General features: G+C 41.2%; 1 protein-coding gene across 2 annotated transcripts in view; it reads right to left on the bottom strand.

Moving 5' to 3' along the window:
• LOC119654354 (ecdysone receptor) overlaps positions 1-25,675 on the bottom strand; it is an 834,675-nt gene that overhangs the window by 537,093 nt on the left and 271,907 nt on the right. For both annotated transcript variants that reach the window (XM_038059699.1, XM_038059698.1), the window contains exon 4: positions 4,747-5,415. In XM_038059699.1, the coding sequence (XP_037915627.1) occupies positions 4,747-5,138 (392 nt within the window). In that variant the 5' untranslated portion in view covers positions 5,139-5,415. The remainder of the gene's footprint in view (positions 1-4,746; positions 5,416-25,675) is intronic.

The raw sequence follows: 25,675 nt of genomic DNA, 5'->3' as shown, positions 1-25,675 counted from the left end.
ATAATATGCAATATTCCTTCGATTTCCCTAGTCCTAACACTGCTTAGCTTCCCAATTTACTCCTTTACCAATTCCTATCCCTACAATCCAATTTTAACTTTCAACTTGGAGAAATTTTATCTATTTTACAGAAAACTTAATAGATGGTCGCTTTCACCTAACCGCAAGAATTTAGTTATATTGGAACAAATCCAAATTTAATTTTGATTTTTCATAAAGTGCACCTAATTGGCTTGTATCTAATTGTGGAACGTTGTTGTTGTGTTCAAAACGCGAAGTTCCAACATAGCAAAGGGATCACCGTGTTGTTTGGTGCATGCTCTAGCTGTTCTTTTCTTTCTGAGCGAGGCATGTTGTCCCTGAGCCGGCATGAACTTCTAAGTTAAGGCCATGTTTAGGGAATGAGAAATGAACGAGACCGAGACCAACTGACTGACCAAAGGCAGCAGAACAACTGGGAGGAGTTCGTTTTGGCCACAGAAGAGGAAGGTTCACTGTCTGCAATTCGATCTTGATTCATATGGCAGTACAGGAGTTCGTCGGTGAAGGATCTTGCTTCGGTATGATTGTGTTGTGAGGAGGCAATAGTCAGCAGAAAGTGGAAGGAAAACGTTAATAGCGTGAAAACTTCTTTTGTCGTACCAATTCTCCTCGCCAGAGGATGGTGGCCGTCATTTTTTAAGGTTTTGTGTAAAACAAAACCTTATTAAAATCGATTCAATGTCTGTCTGTCTGTCTGTCACACGCATTTTTCTCCAAAACGGCTAAACCGATTCGAACGAAATTTGGTGGACAGATGGGAACTATGAAATCCCACGCATACAGTGAGTGGCATAAATTTAGGTGGAGTTTAAAGAGGGGCTCCCCATACATGCAAAGGGGGGATTCAAAAATTTTTTTCACCGGATATAGTTGTGTAGGGTATCAAATGAAAGGTCTCGATTTGTACTTTCCGAAACTGACATTAGTTTTGGCATAAATTGCAAAGTGCGTGAGTAATGAGTCAAAATGTACGCACTTGAAGTGAGACAGGACTCATTTTCGGAAACTACCCATCCTAAAAATCCGGAAAAAATCAGGGTGGTGCGCCTAGATGAAATCTAGGCCTCAAAATACTCCCCTTAAGTTACTCCAAAGTGTACTAAATTTTGCACCGACATAGAGGACAGCCTCGTGCATACACATGCCAAGTTTTATGAAAATCCAACTATTATTGGGAGAGTTATAGCAGTTCAAACTTATCAATTTCGTGCTAATTAACAGCATCCTAAGCCATACAAATTAGATGCTGACGTCATAATTAACGAGAATAATTGAAATTCGAGTAAAATATTAAAATTCCATTCAAGAAGAATCTAATTCTCCCTAGCCCTTTTTTATATTTGATGTTGGTTAAATTGTTGGCATTTGCTAATAATATTAAACTCAGAGTGTGAAGCGTATGAGGTTGACTATTTCAATACAGGGCTTTCCATCAAATGATTTATTTAAATTACTTTCTGAAAATAGATGCCAATAGAATTTTTAACTATGTGACACGGAACTGTCAGGCTCACCGCTCCTCACATCTTCTTCTTTTTCTTCAGCCTTCAGTTCACAAGCGGGGTCGGCTCGTCGTGATCGGTTTCGTCATTTTATTTTATCAAATGCCTGATCAGGATGTAATCGCGAGACCTTCAAATCCCCATCCAGTGTATCATGCGACCATTGTTTTGGCCGGCTATTTGGTTGCTTACCATTGACTTCGATGTTCTCACCAATACTGGTTGTTGAATTCTCGTTAGCGTGAATAACGTGACCACACCATCGAAAATGCCTCTCTTGCAGTTTTTCCACGATCAGTGCAAACCCATATCGAACGCGGATATTCTCATTTCAGACGTGACCAAAACGTGTCACGCCACCAGCGCAATGCAACATTTTCGTCCCCATTACCGCAAGACGCCGTTCATTGTCCTTTATAGCCAACACTCAAACTATAGAGAGTGACAGACGGACGACATTGCAGTAAATTTTAGATTTGGGACGTGCGCTGATACGTCGATCACAAAGAACACTAGTTGCGGAATGTCACTTCATCCAGGTGGCGTTAATGCTTGAAACATTTCATTACGCAGTTCTTTATTGGCTGGTAGCATTGACTCGAGATATTTAAATCGCTCAGTTCTTTCAATGGCAGTAATCTGCCCCTGTAGATATTTAAATCGCTGAGTTCTGTCAATGGCGGTAACCTGCCCAGAACTGAGCGATTTAAATATCTCGGGTCAATGCTATAAGCCAATGGAGAACTACGTTATGTTCCTCACATAGCGAGACACAAAACCTTTTATACCTGAAGCGTCAAGCTTCCGGTTTCCTGACTTGTTTACTGTTGCGAAGACCACGGATTATTCAGTAACGATGTGTGGATGGTTGGAAACAAAAGAAGTGCTGAAAGAAAATTGGAGTTATTGAATCGTGTTTAGTAGGAATTAGAAGGTAGATCCTTTTTGGTAGTTGAGAAGAGTTCTCTTTGGTGCCTGGAAAGTGTATGGACAGTTGGCCGGTGGTTCCTCGTTGGAGTCTGAATCTTGAATTGAAACTTGGGTGATCAAAGTAGATGGAGTACTTCGGATTTTGTTAAAGTGTTAACTTGAAAACGGATAGTGTTGTTTTCTAGAGGGAGTTGCCGAAGGACATAAGCGTTACGGACTTGGACAATGCAAGCAGAACTTTACAATGGGTATTATCTCGTTTATAAACTGGACAAAAATGACGCAACAATGACGTTCTCAATTGAAGATAGAATGCGTGTTCTCGTCATCGATACTTTCCAACTGTTTACTGAATCTGTCGAAAATTCAATTTAACCGAGGTGCAATACAAGTAGAAGAAAAGACACGAAACCGGAGAAAACAGTCGTAAAGGGACACAATGGAAAGTTGGTTTGAGATGTTAGGTAACTACAAAGAATTAAACCCGTAGACGTGGTAAAGATACAAAATTTTACCTTGGTTGAGTAAAAAATTTGAATTGGAAGGAGTTGCTAAACGAAGGAATAGCTGATAGGAAAGTGGTGTAGTTCATAACAATTAGACAGGAGATTCCTTTTGTAGTTGACTTATAGTGCTAGTTGTTTCGTTAGGAACTTTGAATACAAAATCTCTAATGAACTAATTATGTTAATGATCATAATATGTTATGGAATTACATCAAAGAAAAGTTGAATTCCCATCTCAGCGCTTAGGGATGAGTGGAGCTTAGTATTTCATATAGACTATAGTTTGAAAATAAGTAGTAAACGTGTTTTTATAAATAATCAGAAAACAATTCATTGTGACGAGCCATTTGTTCCCCGATCCTGGAGCTCTGGGTGGGCGAGATTTTTCTCTTCAATCTTTTTTTCTCCTATGTTATTTGACATTTTCTCCTTTTCTTTTAGCTTTTAATATTTTATTCATTTATTTATTACTTTATCTATCTATTATTTCACTTCCTTTTACTTAAATTTTTTTCGACTACCTATTTATTCTAATTTGTTTATCACTCTATTTTATTATTTATTATGCCGCATTTGCTTGAATTGTTTTAAACTGAACAGAGAATGGATTTCAGTTAATTCTTTTTGATTTGAGGACTTCGTTTCACCTTCTCCACTCTTGTCCCGCAAAACTCTCAAGGGGCATCCTCCAATAGAATGGTCTGACGATGGCAAGGCAGGGAGGGAAGGCCAGACCTCACCATACATCTGAGGCGGGAGGAACATTGATCGAGAATGTGATCCGTCGAGGATCATCCCTTTCGATGGCGGCACCCGAATTCGGAGTTTTACGGCTCCACGGGCGCGGTCGAGCTGTTATTGTTTTTTTATTTTCAGGTTTTTTAAGCTTTGGCTCGCGTGTTGGATATTTGGATGTATTGCTAGATCCGGTGCGGAGACATGTACCGGAAAGGACACGTGAATTTTGGCATAATGATTCTCCCCCCCCCCCACCGCTTCAGTCTTTGCGGGCGGACCTCCACGGTCAATTTCACCATCATTTTTTTAGGTTTTTGGGATCAGTCTTGCCTCTTGGTCGTATCCGGCGACTCAGGATGGTCTTCTAACCATCGCAATACCCTTATGCTATTATAACCTGTTATAACTACGTTAAGAATGGTAACATTTCCACCAAATTTTCCAATGTGGTGCTTCATATTCAAAACTATATTTCTGCGTTTTAAGTATGTAGGATAAAATTAAGGTGAGTCCGCAGTAAATTTTCAAAATTTCATAATATACTACTACTAACTTTATTTCAGTAGATATCGTAACGCAAAGTATTTCGAGGCCTAGATACAATGTTCGCGGACCATACAATTTTTCCAGATTTTCCGATTTGGTAGTTTCTGAGAATGGGTCCTTGAAGTAGTTGACCTCTTTCCTGCCCTTGCACTCCTCCCTTTTGGAACCAACGTCAAAACTAGTACTCGCTTTAGAAAGTACCATGGACTTTCATTTGATACCCGATATGGATATATACGGTGAAAAAAATGACGTACACCCCTTTTATTAGGTGCATTTCTACTTTATTTTGTGTCAATAGGTGGAACTGTTTCTGAGAAAGGAGGTTTGACAGCAGATATAATAAGGTTGTTTTCAACGAAACCTTAAAAAAGGATTGCCTATCCTATAATACAAACAATAGATATTGATAATGTTGCGAAAGAAATGGCAAGAGTGAAAAGTAAAGAAAACATGCAACAATAGCTATTCAAAGTACTTACTTTTCCGGTCGTGGCCTTTTTCCCGGTATAAGAATATGTCCATTTGATGAACCAGCTGATGTGGCAGTTATCGTAGATTGTATCGTTATAACATCTTGCATTGGTTCAGTTTTGATGGCAGTTATCATTTTTACGTCCTCTTGCCCGATTGCTGATGTAGAACTTTTGACGATTCCACTATTTCCATTACTGCTTCCGGGAAGCCCAAGAAAACCGCGGCCATTTGTCTGCCCGGAATTAGTTCGACTGCTCCCGGCACCACCCCCGCCGCCTCCTCCCCCAGCCGGGATACCACTTAGGGAATGTTGCGACAGGGGATGACCGCTATATTGCTCAATAATTGTCGCGGCAATCACATTTGGGACATTTTGCTGATGCATTGAGTTGGACATTTTACTTCAAAATGTGTTTTGCACTTAAGGATATTATTAGTAAGCTATATTTGGATGCCTAATTTTTACGGACTGGTGAGTATGTATCTTATTCTACTGAATATTAGGGATGAGTAGCTCTACTTAAGAACCTCTCGCATCCCTAAATATAATCTTATGCTTTTTCATCATTAGTGCGATATTCGCGTTTATACATATACTTGGGCAGTTTAATGAATACACTTCGGCTTTTCGATGAATGACCGTCTTTTATTCACCCCGTGGTATTATAATTAACCTGAAAAGAGAGGAGAAGCATCTCATTAGCAATTTAGAATATTCTGGTGAATGACTAAGTCGTGTATTAGGAAATATTAACTGAAACTTTTGAAGTGCTAATTGCCGGTTAGAATTTGCGTGTCCGAAAACGGGGTGATATTTAATTTTTGCCACACTTACGAATAACAACTAATTAAACATAGAACAATACCCAAAAACACAATTGCTTGTACTTCATTATTCATTCAAAACCTTAACCCTAAAGCGTGGAAATATCCTTCGCACACATGCATAAACATATGTGAAGCACCAATTTAACCTTAAGTGTACTTTATATGACGAAACAATTCTCATGAATATTCAAGTATAAATATTCAAAACGACGAGTGTTTCCCAACCCCAATACTAAGTTCGTTGCAATTTCTGTACAACATCGGAACCCATTAATAAAACTTGAAGACATTAGCGAAAATAGTGAGTTCAACACGCAAAACCATCACCCCGTGCCCCTTTCTTACAGCTTGAATTTAGTTCCATAAATAACACTTTGAATATTCATATGAGTCACGTTTCCGGATTGCAAATTTGAGCGAAAGTTTCATTAGCATTTCTATTTACTTGAATGTCATCGACACGGAAAAGGCACTCACTATCTATATCACCATCCCGTGCCAATGGCATCTATCGAAAGTATGACAAACAAACGCAAATTTTTCATAGACGAGTGTTTGTTGAAATACTACCCCGAGTCACAGTCGATTGCATTTCGGGGTTAACAAGCGCAGTATGCACTCTGCAGAGATGCAGCGCCAAACTTTAATGCACTGACCAAAATGACACTGGCCTCAATTCTGGCCCGTGCCACCGACCGACACTCAGCAAAAACACTTTCGCACCTAGAGCTCGTGCTATCGAGAGATACAGATGACTGCGGCGCTCCCTTTTCCATGTGTCGTGACATAGATGTTTTCGGGTGCATACAGAAATGCACTAGAACTTCAAGGAGGTCAGGAGCTTTCAGAATAGAGGCTGTGAAATGGTACACGATGCAGTTAGTGTGCAAAGTGCAGGCTCCTGAACAAGGGAGGTGTATCGACGTGCCCTTCACACAATTCCTCCTCGACAAAGCTGGCACAGCTTCTACCAACCAGAACTTACATCCCATTCATATTGTAGGTCAATGATTTGAAACACCCTATATGTGCGGAGGGATAAAGTGCAGTAGCATCCGGAACAGTGTTACGTAAACTTGTTTGCAATCGAACTGAAGGGCTGTGGAATGAGTCGACTTTAGTACTTAGGATATATTTTACTTGCTAGGCCCTTCACAGAGTCGTAGGATGCTGAGATTGCTAGCCCGATGAAGGAGAAATGAGATAGGAAAGCATTTGAGTGACGGGTATTTTAGAGTCTTTGCTTTCTATGTGCACTTAACATAAAATCCAACCCAAGGTTTGAAGAATCGGTGAGTGAATTCATCTTGCTAACTTTTTTGAGTTTCCCGAGGCATAACGTTTTGACACGCACTCTGCCAAAACGCGTGACTCCAATAATAATATCATCAAAATAAAAGGTGAAATCGATCATCATTCAGCTCCATTGCAAGGACTATTTTTTTTTTTGGGGTAGGGAAGGTGAATGCATTTACGCACACAGTGTTGGACTCCCGATTCGGTATGTCGTCGGACTACCAACTAAACACCTCCCCGTCGTCAGAGAGCTAGCCTGGAACCGTTTGTCAGATTACTTCAGGCTAGTCCGCGAACTCTTCCGCCTTGCGGAGTCTTCAAATCAGGGAATTCCTTTCACCAACGGGAGGGGAGAGGAGGAAGGGAACTGTCAGTTCAAGGAACCCTCTGCCATCCGGCTCCTCCACCGGTCGAGTTCTATCTTCTAAGCAACGAGAAGGGCCCGAACGTAATGGGCAACACGGTTCCACCTGTCAGCAGTCCTCAGCATTTCTTCGACAATGTTGTCTGAAGAGAGATTCCCTGTGTTTAAATAGAGCTGCTGACGAACCCCATCCCACCTTCCACAAGAAAAAAAAGTATGGTGGGCGGCGTCACACAACTCCATTGCAAAACACACAATCCGGAGAATTCGCTTTTCCAATCTTGTGCAGGTAATACTGAAAACTTTCATGACCAATTAAAAATTGGGTAAGAAAATAGTCAGTCTCACCATTCGTCCGATTCAGCCACGCACCTAAGTTGCCGATGAGTCGCGCAGTCTATCTGCCTCTAGTTTCATTTTGCCACGAGAGCTGCCACTCGTCTAGAGTGCGCTGCCGTTCTTTGCGGGCAACCACCGCCCTTGGCTCATTTCTCTTGCGCTTGTATATGGCCTGACGCTCCTTATTGCAAAGACCATTGGAAAGGGATGAATTTCACATTACTAAGAAGCATAACGACGTGGTAATCGTACCGGTATAAATGACTTGAATGCATTTGCGTCTGTCCTGCTAAAGATGTATTACTGTGAAAGTATAAATTATAATATAATGAGTAACCGTGGTCACGCTCTAATTATTGAGAAAGTAGATATTTCGGGATTCGAAAGGTTTGCGATTTTGTATAAAGATTTTTATTTTTACATAAGAATCTATCGAGGTCCTGGAATGTGACTATAAACTTGAACTAGAATGTGGGGTTGCGAAATCTCCCATCAGGCGTGGACCAAGGGAGTTTCGGCCGTCGTTATCCAAACTCAGTAGTGAGAAACGCTACTATGACATTTTATGGTACAGAATATAATAACGTAATTAATGATGGCCTGTCGCAATCGGAACTGGGACTCGGAAAGAAATACAGATAGTCCCCAGATGGAAGCGAACTGCATGAGTTCATTGAAGAGAGGTGGAAGAACTATAAAAATATTCGGGCTTTGATAAGGGACTTAATGTTTTCTTGACCTATAATAGGGGATTGGAAGAGAAAAATGTCCAGGAATCAAGTAGCGAATTTACATGGCAAATGTAGGCGATACCTCCTCAAGATAAGGCAGGCGTGAAAGTATAAAAAGAAGAAGGAAAGATTTCAGTGGAGGGATTCCAGCGAGTCGCCAAGATCAAGAAAGCTGAGTTGGCGAAAAGTCATGGACTTTTGCGGGGATAGTCAGCTTCTTGATTGTGGCCTTAGCATCTATAGTCGTGGAAGAATACAATACTCGGCTGCCTGGACAATGGACGGTGGAAGATTTATGAATTTCTACAGCTGTCATAGCACCCTGTCATGGGTAGTATATGCTATCGGCATTAGATGGATTTCGAATGATTGACAATAATCATCAAACAAAATTGATCACATCGGTAGATTAAGTAGTTGTTTTCTGGATGCGCGCAGTAAGAGACCGCTTTTTTCTAGTTGTTTAACCATTACGTGCAATTCTCCATGTAAGGATGAGGGGTTTTACCCCATTACATTCAACGCGAGCCATTTTCCCGGTTCTGCTGGTGATAGATAGAGAGATATATTCAATGGGACGACAGTGAATACTGATAAGTACCAAGTTATCCGACAGGTTACACAAAGGAGCCAAAAGCTTGCGATACTAAGACAAATTCCGACAATTGCAACGTTAAATATCACATCCAGTAAATTTCCATATTTCATATAGGGAATAGTAAACTACCATAATGTACGCATACTGTTCTTTTAAAATTCAACATTGTGAGCAACTCTGAGATAGACAGAGTAGCAAAGAATTCCAAGAGAACAGATTGGGATTCCTATGTAAAGTAGAAATAACATCTAGAGATGGGCGGTGATATCAAGACTGAACAGCAGCTGAAGACAGTGGTGGAAAATCGCAACAGATTGATCGTTGACGCGTATGAGGCTAGCTCTCAAGTTAAAACAGTCAATTCATTAAGAGATGTATTCCGGCGAAACCAGAACATAGTTGGAATGAAAACAGATGCCCGGAAACTCTTCAAGTGGGAGAAACGCGATCAGAGAAGCAAGGCGAAATAGCTTGAGAAATTTCTGCGAAGTGGGGTAGGCGAATATGCACAGAGAATTAGACCTCCGCTAACTTCCCCATCGTCAGGGAGTTAGTCTGGAACCGTTTGTTACATCATTTTTCGGGTTACTACCTCATCGACCAGGTTCTTCCAACAACAAGTTTTGCGTCTGTTCATTACGCTGCGGAGTCTCCATTTGGCTGATCCTTATTCTGTCGTTGTGTTATATGGCCTTTGGCCAAGCTGAGTCTTTGTTTCGGTATTGTCCACTGATAAGCACTAGATCAGTTTTGATCTCCGCAGCGAGCTGCGCTAACCACTCGTGAGTGGTTGCACTCTAGTGCGTATTGATCTGCAGGATTATTATATTGCTCGGCAACTTCCCCCGCAGCAAGTGATATCAACCTGAGCATTGGTTACCTCCGGGCATTCGTACTTGGTGGCTTCTTCTATTTCGTTCTTGCCTGTGAACTAGTGAGGATTTCGGACTTCTAGAAACTACGTCGTTTCTAGGCTAGAAACTAAAGCTTTCTCTCCCAGTAACCACTTAGTCGCTTCACAGAATGTATTCTGGTTGTTGTCTTCAAGCCTAATTCAACGCGGACTCCACCATCCTTCGTTTTCCGAATGGATACTTCTACTTCGCTATCTTCGAGTTTGATCTTCTAACGGATTTTGCTGAAAACTTCCTTCCTTCCTTCCTCGGCTTAATGAGGAAAGCTGACGGTCTAGCTTCCCCTCGTGTCTCCACCTTTTCTTTGCTACGCCACTATTCGTGCCCGCCTTAATTATAGGCCGAGTTGATGACGCGTTTCCTTGTCGCTTGTCCCTCTTTTCCTTCATCTTTTAAGCCCTGTACACAACCTGGGGTTTTTTCCCAGTTTGATCTTCAGCCGACTATCTGCGATCCGCATTTGGCGCTTTCAGGAGGGGAGAGAGAGAAGTTGCTTCTGCTTTTCTCGCATATTCTGTACGTATCCATGTCCGCCTATAGTACGAAATACGACCCCGAATCCCATTTTTCAAGCCTTTGTTAATGTTTCTTTGGAGGGATATTGCAGGCCGCATGCGCTTTCTTGATAAGCTGATTGATAACTGGCTTGCCGCTTCTGCCACGAGCGCCTTATCACTTTGTGAATCTTCTTCTTTATTTGACTATGCGCATTCCAATGTCTCGTCGGGTTTTTTTTTATCCTGTCTGCCACCTCCCACCATTTTCATGCTGCACACAAACGCAGCCAACTCTTTCGCCATTGCTACTGTCTCCCCAGTTAAGTAATTTTTTATCTCCATTGAAGTTTTTACCTGCGCATTGTGTATAAGGAAGCGGGCCAAAATAGTCAGGACCGGATGTACCCTCCGGGGAAAAATACCCTATCCCAGCTCCCTGACGCCCTGACTTACGCTTAGCTAATTCTGGAACTCGCGGATAGATCGCCGCCCCCGTCCCCCCAACCACCCGCGTTGGGGAATCTTCGAGTCAGGAAATCTTTTCACCAACGGGAGAGTAGAGAAGAAAGGGAAATGTTAGTTTAAGGAACCACCTGCCATCCGTCCTCTCCACCGGTCTCTCCAAAAAGTGTTCCAGATGTCACTATTAATACTGAGTAATTCTTTAAAGATTGTTGTATGTATTACTTCTCAAAGATTATTATAAGGTAACAATCTCACGGGTAAATAAGCGACGCTGTATAAGTTTATCCACTCATTTGGATTCAAAAGCAGCTTTATATGATTTAACTATTATGTGCTTCGCTATTAGCTTCTCCTGATTTTCACCTATTTTTATTCGGGCTTCTTCTAAATTACAAACCGCATTGCAATCGATAGATCCTGATTTAGCGTATGTACATTTCTTCACGTTGCTCTCCAACCACCGTTCTTTTCCTCCGTAGCCGATCCCGCGGAATCGATCCACTCATTCCGAGATATAACAACTTCGATCGGGTAAAGAAATGCAAAGGTGTTCGAATTTGCGGTTTAACCCTGAATCAATTCTTCAAATGCAATGTTAACAGCTTCTCAAATTTTCATAGGAAACATTGTGTATATAATGTTTGCGCTCAATTTCAACACATTTTCGTCAAAAAAACAGTTTTAAAATCATTAACTTAACTCCAAAAATGTTCAGTTTCCACTAAATCCGGGTGGACGATTGACTGCACCCTGTCTTCCCGAACCTCCGTTAATCACGCAGTGCGTAAGTTCCAAACAGACCCGATAATCAGAATTTGATATGCTTAATCTATCTCTTGTCGGCGATAGCTTCTTGCTGGGCTTTACTGATAATTTTCCCAACCTTGGTTTCGCTGACCTCGATCTTCAATTTCAAATCCAAGTCTGGAGCAGCAAAAGCAAATTTTACCTAAAAATTTCGCATTGCTAAATGGAGTGTATTGGAAAAGTTAAAGGACGCTAGGACGTGAGAAGAAAAAGAAATGCTGCGTATTATTAAATGGATTCTCTCGTCAGATTGGCGCTGGACAAAGTGACACCCACCGCGGGCATTACATGTTATTGACCACCTTCTACTATCTTAGGGATAGTGGAAAAACGGGAGGGAAGAAAAAGAACATTACCAAATTCCTCTTCTCTCTTCTCTTCGAACGCACTTTTGCAAAAAGAAGAGTAGTTGAGGGTATCATCCAATATTTTATGATAAGCTAATATCTGCAGGAAAATGTTATGCGCTATGGTTTAAGCGTAATTGGAAGCATGATAGATATTCAGAAGATAGAGAGAGAGAGAGAATTAGTTTTTATTTCTAAAATATTGGGTTGGGGAAAAAGAAATGTCGTATTTTGTCAATAGTTGGCGACACTTAAACATATCTTGTGTTATAGTTATCGCATCGGGTCATACTATATGGCAATTTGAAGACGACAATCTGTGCTACAAGTGTCTCTTTGGCAGTGTTGTGATCGTACATTTCAGTCTCAAGTTATAGCGCGTCAAAGATGGAGTTCACCTAGCAAGAAATTCGTCATATTTTGCCTTTTTCCTACCTGAGAGGTAAAAATGCAACGAAGGCGGCCGAAAAAATTTGTGAAGTTTATGGGCCCGATACTGTAACGATTGGAACAGCAGACCGTTGGTTCGGTCGATTTCGTTCTGGTCTAGTGAATGTCGAAGATACACCTCGTACTGGTAGGTCAATCGTCGTAGAAACCAATAAAATCGTCGAAATCATCCAAGTAGACCGGCATGTGAGCATTCGCTCGATTGGCCAGGAACTAGGTATAGACCATAAAACCGTTTGGAACTATTTGCAGAAGATTGGATTCCAACAAAAGCTAGATGTTTAGGTGCCACACGAGTTGACGGAAAATCTCTTGGATCGAATTTGGTCCTCTACTATGAGCAACTCGACCGTTTGAAGCAGGCGATTGGTCAATAGGAATGGTGTTGTGTTCCGCCAAGACAACGCTCGGCCTCACACATCTTTAATGATTCGCCAGAAGCTACGGGAGCTCGGAGGGGTTTTCTTTCGCACCCACCGTATAGTCCGGACCTGGCACCAACTGATTACCATCTTTTCCGGTCCATGCAAAATGCTCTTGGTGCTACTAAGTTGGCCTCAAAAGAGGCTTGCAAAAACTAGCTGTCTGAGTTTTTTGCAAATTAGGAGGGGGTTTTCTAAAGGGGGGATTAATCAAGTTGCCTTCTAAATGGAAACAAATTTACGAAGAAAACGGCGCATATTTGACTTAAATCGGAGTATGTTAGATAAAGCGTCAAATTTTGATCACAGATACGACATTTCTTTTTCCCCAATCCAATATTCATCTGATAAGCATTTGGTGGCCGCTGTTTAAATTTGCCCGTGGTACGATATTCAATTTGGCTTCCTTAGACTGGGCGAAAGATTTTCGTTTGCCAAATAAGACTTATCAAAAAATACTTTTTGAAACGAAAATTCTATTAAGGTATCAACGATGAACCTCGAAAGTATGAACGTAGATCTCATGCAGGCTGTTACCCTCTGCGGACAACCAGTGTTCAGGCAGGGTGTTTAAATTTCTTGTTTTGGAAATAACGACAATATAAGATCTGCCAGTTGTTGGGGCTCCAGAAGAGTCGAACACGTTATCTCGATAGAGTAGCTAAAGTTTGGATTGAATTGTCATTGAATTCGCTAGATTATGCACAAGCTTATTGAGGAATTGAGAAGCGTGAGAATTATCTTTATAGAGACCGTATGAATATTTGAAGATTGAAGTGTGCTTCCTTTACTTGGTAAAATTGTAAAAGAAGGAGAGACGCAGAGAAAACCCATAAAATGAGAAGGATAGTTGGGGGGATAGTTAAGGAGCCTGCCGTAAACACTACCAAAACTGCTGAGAGAAATACTAGTTCGAAGGAAATTGGGAAACAGCGTGGCAGTTATCGTCATCAGAAGTAGAAGTAATAGAAAGTTTTGATATTATATTAGGGCGACTTCTTCCTGAAAGGAATATGATGACAGGATGACCCAAGGATATTCAAAGGAATATCATTTGGCACATACTATCAAAGGATCACTGATTTGAAATTTATAAGATTAGCGTTTCAAAACTCGTATCTTCAAAGCTTATTATTACAGGAGTTTAAAAATCTATCTTTCTGCAGAAGGGAAGGGAATAATGGAAAGAAGAGGTATCAAGGCAAGCAGCGAACATTCCATATCTTCCTTTTCCTGAAAAACTTCCGAACTAAATGAACAACAATTCGTTCGCAATATCCCGGTCCAGACAAAGGCCAATTTCACATTCCGAACTACTGACTATGTACGTTAGCACTCGACTAATCCAACTATTGCATGCACCATCTATAAATATATTGCAGTATCGATTCGAATCCATTGCCGTTATAATATCAAAGGCAAAAAGAGCTTTTTTCAACCACCCTTTCAAAGCGATAGAAGTGCAATAGTCGCCAACCGAACAAAAGTAGGCACAAAAGTGTGAACCATGAACCATACATGCATCCGAAGCAGAAGGGAGAGTATGGGCATGCAGCACCATCACTCACCATCTCCGCCACCCATCATAGACAGGCTTGAAATCTAGCTCAAGTGCAAGTGCACGATTGGAGAGGAGCAGTGAAATGCAGTTGGTGCAGGTCCATTTCGGTCGGTGCTAACTGAATGCATGCAGATTCGCCCATTGGTGTTTGTATGCGAAAGCATTCCATTCCAACCCTATTGGTCGTTTTTATCATCAACATGGCACTGAAATAGAAATTCCAGGCTTATTCTTGGCGAATTTTCATGAATTGTATTTGAGCACGCAAGAAGAGCACTGAATAGATTCATCACAGGGGAAAAGGTGGACAGTTAGCAAGGCCTAGTTAACATGGCGGGTAATTCGATTTGAATGGGTTGAATATAAGCAAGCAAATAGTAATTAATTTTATCTTCTATGGGCTCAATTGAGTGGTTAGAACTAACCTGGGGAAAATTTTGTATACCCTGAACATTTTGCTGTTTTTTCATTTAAATGCCACGTTCAGTATGATATTTTGCTAATCAAGGAGGACAAACATGGAGGATGAAATGTTTTATGAAACATGTGAACGTATAACAGTCAATAGTCTAGAATATAAATAAAACAATGAAGTTTGAACTTTGGACACAGAAGAGGAACAACAAATCAGGTCCTAGCCGCCTCCTCCTTCCTTGTAAATGTTCATGCAGGGAATCAATACGAAAATATTGTCTCAAGTTTTCTAAGTCATGCGCCGTATTCCTAAGTTTCAATATTTTAATAATTTTAATTTAATAATGATATTATTTCATAAGGCAAGAATTCGCACTTTTACTTTAAATTATATATTCTAAGCTTATTTGAACTTTGAAAGATATTTTTCCCAATACTGTAAAACTCTTTTATAAGAAAATGGTACATATCACTAGAAGTGAAGGCAATATCTAAAAGCGATATCACACTATCACTACCGAACATTTAACGTCTCAACATCACTTAACAACACCACCCCAACCACCAACGTCACCAGCCAATAGAGCAGAGATGATGATATTACTCTGGCCGTAGGTAATAGTTTGTAATATGGATGCATCACGTGATATCTCATATTACTAAACATCACCGAGTAATGCTGAAATGTATCCTTCGATAAAATATAAATGGCGGTTGTCCAATGTCGACGTGAAATATCGCTTGTAAATCTATTAGTGGAATGTTTCTCGTGCTATCGGCTGGCTTTGTTCGGAAAAATGACCTCGGGCTAGTGGGTGGTAATCTGGACAGGAAATCTTGCATGCGCGACTCTCTTCGGTGTTTTTTTGCACGTATCCAATTGCAACTGAGCGTCTACTGGTTAAGGTAAACGGGAGTCCTTGATTTTGAAGCCGGCTTTTGAAGTTATGCGTCAAGTCTGAGCAAGTCAATGTTACCCATTTTCTGTGTTTTCTTTTTGGAAGAATGTAGAAAATTGTTGCCTTAAAGTCTGACGTAGCTTTTCTTGAATCCGTTCACGATGATGTCCCTGTTGTACCCGTTTTTCTTTGCTCTGTTGAGGATGTAGTTCGTTTACTTGACTGTTCTTCTCCTTGAGTGGCATTGACCACCCTGTAGATTATGAAATTATATGCCGCCATCTTGTGGGTTATGAAATTATATGCCGCCATCTTGTGGTGAAAATCGTGGTTTGTGATGTATGGGGAGGTTCGTTGTATCTGGTTTCCTGTTGATTTCGAATAAGAAATGCCCCCGTTCCCGGAAAGGTATCTTGGTTTTTTCTTCAATCTGTCTGATTGTTCCTTGTTTTTTGATGATTACCAGTATATTGTCTGCAGATCTAATCCAAAATTGCCGGAGTGTGCCAAGTGCAATTCATAGATTTTCCAGTTATATCTAGGATGCGAATGGGGGGAGGAGGCTGCCAATTGCTGATCCGAAGGTTGCTTTGTAAAATGCATTTCTGAATGTAAAATAGAACTGACTGCCATTTTGCCCATCGTTCTCCATTCAGCTAAGCTAAGTTTTGGTGAGTCGTAATCCACTCTCCAAACAAGCACAGGGTTTTCTTAATCGGTACGCCTAGCAGCAAAACTTTACGTCGAATTCTCCCCTTTCGACTCCTTCGCCGTACTTTTCGCCTTGTGGTATATTTTAGGTTCCGTTTCGACGTCCATTATGATGTCTTCCTTGGGAAAAATGGGGTCTCTTATGGCGAAGCGTAAAGTTTTGGTTGAGTAGTGATAGCCGCTGCGTGAAATGTTCGTTCAGGAATGAATTTATCCTTTGGTTTTCATATGGTCTCCACACATGACGAGTGCTGTAATAAGCGCTTTTAGCTTCTTTGTTAGAATGCTCCTCTTTTTAGCTTTTCCACAGGTGTAGGCTGTTGATTTTTCCCCATATGCCGTTCATGTCGCTTCTTCCTCTATGGTTGTGATTGTTGAGCTTAAGGTGGGTAAACTATAGATTGTTCTAATTGGGAACTGATCTCATGTCCAATGAGTCCAAAGACCTTACCGTATTTTTGTGATTAGGAAGTTGTGCTGGCATATCCACAACCTATTATTAAAGGATCGTTCCTGTGGGTTTGCAGAAATTCTGGGATATTTCATTAGCGTAAATTTGTTTGACAGTAAGATACCGAGTGAATTTGCCATAATACCATCTCACACTTTTTTGTTCTCATAGAGCTAGCTTAAAAAGTGCATCTCGTCTAGGAGAATATAATTTCCATAAGCATAGAAAATTCACCAGACTTCATTCTGGAAGACATAGAAATTTGTATTTACAGTCTGTTACATAAGAACGTGGTCACTGTTACACGAAGATAAAAAATCAGAGCGTCCTGTTTCTTTTTCTATGACATAGAGGGCACCTCAGTCCTTCATGCTTTTTGTAAAAAGTCAGCTCTCTGTCAAATTTAGTCTTCAATTGAGTGGTTTTTCGAAATGAGTGCTGTTTACGCTTCTCGCTTTGAGGCAATTTTTCTATGTTTGCATGAAAAAGGACCCAAATTAACGCAAACTGCTGCTGCGAAATATATGGGAAAGTCGAAGCAGTTCGTTAGCAAGTGGATAAATCGCTATAAAAAGGTCGGTAACGTTGATGATTTTCCTGATCGCGGAAGTGCAAGCAAAGTCTCAAAAAAAGACGAAAAAGAGATTCTCGCATTGTTCTCGAAAGATCCAACTTTGACTTTACGTGGAGCTGCTGTGAAATTGAAAGCAAAAGGTGTTGACATATCTTACGGAACGATTCGCAGGCACTTGCTTGCCAATAAACTGAAATATCGCAGTACTTTGGAAAAACCAATGTTTAGTGGAAAACACGTTGAAAAAAGAGTGGAATGGGCGAAGGAAAACTTGGACCGCGATTGGAGCAACGCAATTTTTTCTGATGAATCCTCCTTCTGGGCATTTCCGAACATCAAACACGCCTGGACAACCTCCATCAGTAGGATGCTTCAACGGACTGTTAAACACCCCGTGAAGGTCCATGTTTGGGGGTGCTTCTCTATCAAAGGTTTCGGTACTTTGTTCTTATTTACCGAGAATTTAAATGCCGAAAAAATGAATAAAATATATCAAAAGGCTTTGTTACCATCTGCTAAGCAATGGTATACCAAGAAAAATGAAAGCTGGATCCTTCAAGAGGACAACAATCCGAAACATCGGAGTCGAGCGTGTAGCGAGTGAAAGGCGCAAAACGGAGTTGTCACTTTAGATTGGCCATCTCAGTCACCGGATGCAAATCCCATAGAAAATGTGTGGGCTCTGATGAAAATGCAGCTTCGCAGACGCAAGCCATGTAATTTAGATAAACTTTCTCGACAAATTCGGGAAATTTGGAGGTCTTTTCGGGTAGAATATGCAGAAAAACTAGTGGAAAGTATGCCCCGACGGTGCCAGGCCATAATTGACAATGCAGGAGATTGGACTTGCTACTGAGGTATTTGCATTGAGTATTAACGACCAAATTATCAATAAATTTGCGAATTTTCGAAAAATCAATTGTTGTTATTATTTAACAGTGACCACGCTCTTATGTAACAGACTGTAATATTTCTTTTAACACTTTCAAACAAGTCTTTTGATATCAACACTGATAATCATTTGGCAATATGGAATGACAGTGAATGTTCGTTATTGATGTTACTTGATTGTACTTGGATGAAACAAATTTCGCGGTCGACCACGATAAAGCTTCATTTAAAAATTATCATTTTTGTTCGCCTTTTTATAATTTTATTTAGAATATCCTTAGACTTTGTAACTTCTTCCGAAACCCCAAAAATCTATTTAAATATTTTCACGGTTAATATAGACATTTTCTAACATTAAAAAAATGGTCACTAATCCTTTTTGTTGTTGTTTTCACACGAGGTTCTTAGTGTATCTTTTGCTTCTTTCGGGGAAAATTCGAGGAAAATCGGTCAGGCAGAACTGTTGTCAAAGCTGTGCATTATCCGGCCGTTTAGACTGCCCGTAGCGCGCAAAAGGGTGTACGGAAGTTTCGAGGTTTTGCGTTCTTCGTTTTTTTAAGCACATACCGTTTTCATCTCACTAATGGCAGATGGATTTAGATTACAACTGGATGTCAGATTTCAGTCGCCCCTGGTGTGAAAGCGTCAAGTCAGGCAATAGCCATGAGTGAGCACAATGCTACCCACATTGCCTCCTATGGGGTACCGTAATCCCGTAGTACACCATTACGGTTTTGAATGAAATGCTCTAACATATTTCAAGGCCCTGATTCAATTGGGGTTTGGCACAAATTATTAAAATCTGAACGAGGAACTTCGTCTTTTCTGCAATTGATATTGGAATTTGGCCTTTCGGCCCGTCGTTTTAGATTACTTCTTTGTTCGGACGCCCGTATTCGGACGAGTTCTTTCATCTCTATTTGAAAGGAGCAAATCAGAAAGACCGCATATGAACAGACATGGGCAATACTTGAGTTATAGGAGATGAACATTTGCAGCCACAGACATCAGTTAAGTCCTGGTGGAAAGGGCTGTCCCGCATCTCATAGTACCAGGTAACCTCTGGTGAGGCTTCGCAGCTGGTGCCATCTCGGATGAGTTTCATGCAGACTCCGGTCTGATCACCGAAGGCTTCGAGGCATTCGTCCACTACATCACGACCAGCAGATCCATGTGAATACGACGCTTCCCGGTGCCCACCACTTGGAGGTTTTCTCTGGCTGTTTAGTGCTGACTCCGCCTCATCCCCATCACTCAGCACCAGCCATAGACATCAAAATCTTCAGCCGATTAGGGATAACAGTTGTCATCAACTTGCCAATTGACTAAGGAACTAACGATATTAACGAAGACTGATTGGGGCCGTACGTGAGAAAAATTCGGTTTTGGACTTTAAAGACATAAACATAGACCTATGTAAAATAATTTCACACGTTTTCCATGCGTGTGCTTTAGAATAGGGAAACTGAGTAACGGACAATAGAGGCTAAATTCAGTTTGAAATTTTTCCGAAACTAGGCTTACGAAATATCGAACGAAATCTGGCAAACGAAAAGATAGAGGGTGTCCTTTTTATAAACCGTTGGAAAAGAATACGGAGAATATACGGATTGGTGATCATGAGATTGTCTCAAAGTCGCGGCGCCACTATGAATCGGAAAAGAGTCAGTTCAGCATACCGATCAATTTGACTAACAGTGTAACGCATTTAGGATAGCATCAGGTGGAGTGGTATGGAAATGATCTATAAAGAACTTCTAGCGAACTAGGTGAACTACCTATACGAGAGAAAGAAGCCTAGATTGTTTGCAATGACTATAGACAAGATGGCAGCATGAGTTGACTTCGAGAAAGGTCCCTGGATATATGTACTGAGGAAAGCAAAGATATGGAGAATTTAATTCCCACCTGGCTTAGTTTCTTATAGAACACGGTGGTTCTAGAAAATGTTTTTCATGAAAGTGAAGGAGACAAAACGATGCTTTCAGCACCGACATTGGACTCCATAATCTCTTGTTTGAGTATGCAGGGAGTCCCGAGTCCATATCAACTTGATGATAGACTATGGTCCCTGCATCTTCAAACAAAAAATTCACTTCGGCCTAGTTCTGAGTCTGAGCATATGAACGATTTCATTTCAATATAATTCGCACCTATGTTGTGTTGCGATTATACAGGATGCGGCACCATAACTTCCTTTTTTCAAAACTCAATAAAAACTATTGTATGCATCGGAAAATATTTATTTATTTTTTATAATGTAGGTACATTCTAAAGTTTTTATTTACATTGTTTTGAAGATCAAATCTGTTAGGTGACGTCCCCCATTCTCCATACATTGCGTAAACCGATTTCTGGCGTTTGTCATGACTCTTGCTAGCATAGCAGGTGTTATGTTGGCAATTTCTTCTTGGATGTTGGTCTTCAAATCTTGTAGGGTTCTTGGACGGTCCACATAAACACGGGATTTCAAAAAACCCCATAGAAAAAAATCATAAGGGGACAGATCGGGAGAGCGTGCCGGCCATTCCAAATCGCCTCTAATTGAGATAAGGCGCTCTGGAAAGTGTTCCCTCAAAACAGCCATCGATGCTCTTGAAGTGTGTGCTGTTGCACCGTCTTCTTGGAACCAAGTGTCCCCCAAATCCAAATTTTGTAGCCGTGGGAAAAAAAATTCTGTAGCATGTTTAAATACCGGTCCGAATTCACTGTCACTGTAACCTCATTTTCCTAAAAAAAAACAGGGACCAATAATTCCAGCTGAGGAAATCGCACACCACACTGTGACTTTGGGTGAATGCAAAGGCTTTTGATGCAATTCTCGAGGGTTGGTGTCAGCCCAGTAGCGCATGTTCTGTTTGTTAACCGACCCACACAAAGGAAAATGGGCTTCATCGCTAAAAAAACAATGGCACCCTCGGGAACGACATCAAGAAGAAGCTCACACGCGTTCATTCGAGAATTGAAGTCACGTTCTGAAAGTTCCCGCATTATCGCCGTCTTATAGGGATGAAAATGAAGATCATCACGAAGAATTCTTCTCACAGAACGATCGGATAATCCAAGGGCAGATGCGTGTTTGCGCGCAGAACGCCGTGGCGATCGCAACATTGACGCTCTCACTGCTTCAATGTTCTCAGGTGAGTTAACGGGCCGAGGGACTCCAGTTCTTCCTTTTTTCGCACTTGCAGTTTGTCTGAATGTAGTGACCCATGTAACAGTTGATTTGCGGTCTGGGACGGGAGCCAACGGTGCTAAATTAAAGCGATTCCGAAATGCACGCTGTGTTGCAATAACCGAACATCCGCTTGAAAAGTAAACCTCAACGGCAAAGGCACGCTCCTCACTATTCCAACGCATGATGACGACTGAACCGTGTCGGGAGAAAACTTTACAGTATCCCCTCTTGAACGAGACCACTAGCGCTCCGCTATGACATCAACTAACTGAGTGGCGCGCATTTTAAAAAAGGAAGTTATGCTGCCGCACCCTGTACATAAATGGAGCGATTACCACCTGTCGCCGCTTTCGAACACGCTGCTCCCAGGGTAGGGGTAAGGCAGCGTCTGATAAGTTGCCTTTGCCCTATCCGAAACCGTCAAATAATACGAGTAAAGAGTAATTTGGGATGTAGTTCAGATCTTGGTGGAGAGGGTCTTATATTATAGAGGGTCAAAATGTGCTTTGCCTCCTTCTAGGTCCTAAGAACTTTTTAATCTTCCTCAGCTATTCTGGGCCATGTGATTCTAGGACGACCCACTCATCCGTTACTCTAGAAAAATGTGTTGTATTGCATGGCATAGCTAGCAATGGGTTGTTCTTTCTTAAAGTCCGACAGCCATTTTAGTCCTTTACGCAACTATCTACCGGTAACTGGTCCGTATGACGACTTTGGTCATAATTTGCGATTTTCTTAGGTCAGGGTATATCGATGATACAGCGGAGACAGATATTAACGAATGGTTGGAGCGGAGTGAATGGAAAGGAGACTGTTTTGAGTGCGATATAGAGATGATGCGGATTTTTTTTATTTGAATATCAGATATTGCGAAAGTCTACACATTTTCAAGAAATTCTTACGATAAATTTTGAACAAAACTTAGTGGTACAATAACAAGAAGGATTTCCCACAGTCAATTTTTATGAAAGTCGTAAGGCTAAATGGAATGTCCGTGAATGTCACAAGAAACAAAGAAGCAAACAATTGCCTTGAATTAAAGTTTATGAGTCAACGTCCAAGAACGAAGGCCAAAGGCCTTGACACAAGGTCTCTTAGTTCGTGTTGAAGGCGATACTTCTTTTTCTATCAGTAGCCACAATATAACATAAATAGTTGCAATCAACATCTTACCACAAACATATGTATCAATATGTACAAGCGCGTATTCAGAAGGATCAACGTAAACATTGCTGGAAATGGGTAGTACTAACTTTCCAGGCGCCAGTTGTCATCAGCGGAAACTTAAAATGGAATTATTGATTCTACCCAGTTATGTGCATTCGACAGCATATGTTGACTACCTCTTGCTACAAAAACCCCAGTCCTATGACTGTGAAAGGACAACGATTATATTATCGAAAGCAGTGAAAAACGTCCTCGTCACTTTGGCCTTTTCTTATGTTCAACGCCCTCATTAACATGAAAAAAACTATTGTATAGTTCGCAGTCAACAGCAAATTCATAGGTAACCTTAAACACCCCGGAAGCATTAACTCGGCTTCCATTGTGTGCATTGTCACTGCATTCAAGCTCTTTTCTTTTTCTCTTTGAAAATCCCCGCTGCAATTTCCACCCCCGGGGATTTTAGTTCAATGTCTTTACGTGCTAGCATTCTGGTGTGTAGTACATACTTATATGTACAGAGCAGGGAGACTATGACTGCATTCAATTTGGGGGGAAGATCGTTCAACCCCCAGTACAATCAACTGCTGCATTGACCTAGATTGGGTCTACGAACGAATGCATGCACGCGAGTGCAGAAAAAAGCCACCCGTCAGCAATAGTGCAATTCCGAGAGAGGAAAAGCCCAAGTGCGAGCTCACAGGGCTGTTTACGTTCTAGACGTTGCCTGCTATTTTGAGTTACAGTCAGGCAGGAAAGAAAATGACATAATGATTTTTTGCTCGGTAAGGGCATTCCTGATTGCATTGCTCCTGTTCTACTACATGAGGCTCGATGAGGCGGGAATATGAAACATAACTTCCCCAGTGTTCTGCAGAGTTTTCATCTTATATTACTGAAGGATATTTAGCGTTGGAGCTAGAACTCCTTTAGAATCTGTTAACTTATTTTTCGACCGCACTGCCCATACATCGTTCGTGCTGATTTCAAGAAGCTGCACAAGTGCAAGCCTTCCATTCTAGCATTCTATAACAGACTTGGGGGTTAGGTCATCTCTACACGTGACTTCATATATAGCTTGCACAGAGGCCAGAAGCACATATAGCCACCATTGGGAGCTTTATTACACAATCGGCAGTGGACTAGATTCTAGTTCGTTGCCTTGCAGTGGTGCATTTTCAAGGTATCTTCACATCTCTATCTGTCCTGCATGAGGCTTGTCATTTTCAAGTTCTACCCCCACATGGCTCGACCAGCGTTTTTATATCCTTTTCCATACTTGTTCGGGTTTTGAGATTTTTGCCGCCACAGGAAAAGAGTTGAGGAGTGCATGCCAGAGTGAGCCTTCTCCCTCCTTTCGGAGAGATGCATACAAGCGATAATATTTTTATAAATATATGCATTTCTGGGTAATAGCGCATGCCTGGCGCCAGGGATACTTTTCGTTTTTATTTTGTTTGAAATGTTTGAATTTTTTGCTCTCCACAAAATTGAAGTTTGAGCTGTGAGGATTATTGTGTGTAGTGCTGCCAAGAATCTATAAACGGTACAGGCATCGTGCAGACAGTTGGGCGTCGTCTTCTATTTTCGAATAATAGCGGATAACAGAAGAAAGGATATTGTGCTTGGAGAGAAAGTTTGATGATATCATCACAAAGAGTGGGCGGATTGCAATAATGCATGATTGTGATTTGATTGGTATCAAATAAGAAAGAAATCAAATTGGACATCATTTGGATAATGACAGTTCATCGTCATCCTATCTTTGCAATTTGGTGCTCCATAAGCAAGTCATAACTGAAATTCAAATTCTTGGGAATTAGGGAGTTTCATTTCATAAGAGAATCCGATGCATATGCGATTAGCTGGTTATTGTTTTCATTGGGTTGTTAACTCTATCACAGCAGTTAAAACGCTACTTATGCGTAACACCCTACCATCAGAATAAGTTATCCTTATGGCTTGCACTTTCGTTTGAAAGTAAGTTGGACAACATCATTCTATCAACGCAGACAAGTACTGGAGAACGCCCAAGTTGTAAGGTGTAACTGACTTACCCTAATACTCTCTCTTTTTCCACGTTCATGTTTGGGAAGCAGAGTTTTCCGAAAGCTAGTCCCTAACATAGTTTTTCATAGTTGTGTTTCAGCGAAGAATAGTTACCTTAACTCAACACGGAGGTTCTATGTTCTATCGTAAACCAGATGATATATATTCGGTGGTATAATTGCCAAACATTCACTGAGGAGTGAAAAATAATGAAAGGCTCTCTACGGTTCTCCATAATATTACCGAAGGTAGAACAAAATTGGATCGCGACAAACGACAAAGCTCTGAATAAAAAAAAAGAAGATTTTAGCGAACATCTAGCCAAAAGGATTAACTCTACAAAAAGACCCTAGTGTGCCCTTGTGGTTGGACTAGACGGATGAATCAATTTTCTCCAGCCTGGAAATTACGATTGCCGAGCTGGACATAACGAATACTTGCCATAGTACTCCTGCACTAAAACCATAAACGTTGGAAGTCCCCTACGGAACAAGAGCCGAGAACCAATGCCTGGTGGGAGTCAGCGAGAAATTGGGAATTCCTTGCAGTCCTGGTTAAGAGCCCGTATCAAAAGGCCACCTACATTCTGAACAAAATTGCAAAGAATAAGGAACGCAAGAAGAAGGATCTTGTTAAGTACCAGGCGACTATTGAGAAATATAACAATAGACGCTTGGAAAACCAGCGAAAAAGTGACACCTATTGCCTTCAAGTGCAACCGATCTAAGGACGAAGTTGAGCAGGAAAGCAAAAGAAGCAGGACGAATGCAAACTCTTTGAGCGAAGGTGCCATTGTGGCGCTAGCGGGCGGTAAGTGCGCTAGCGCCAAATTGGGTCCGGAAGCATGGACCAGCGTTGAGGGCAGGCTGTCATCGAGCAGGCGAGGGAAAACGTTGAAGGTGTTTCATTTGCTTTGATTCCTTCCAAGTGGCTCGTGAATATCACATAATAGCATGCAAGGAAAAGTTGTTCAGAGACTTTCTC

The sequence above is a fragment of the Hermetia illucens genome, chromosome 4 (assembly GCF_905115235.1).
Source record: "Hermetia illucens chromosome 4, iHerIll2.2.curated.20191125, whole genome shotgun sequence".
Lineage (NCBI taxonomy): Eukaryota > Metazoa > Arthropoda > Insecta > Diptera > Stratiomyidae > Hermetia > Hermetia illucens.
This window is presented reverse-complemented; position numbering and strand designations above follow the sequence as displayed.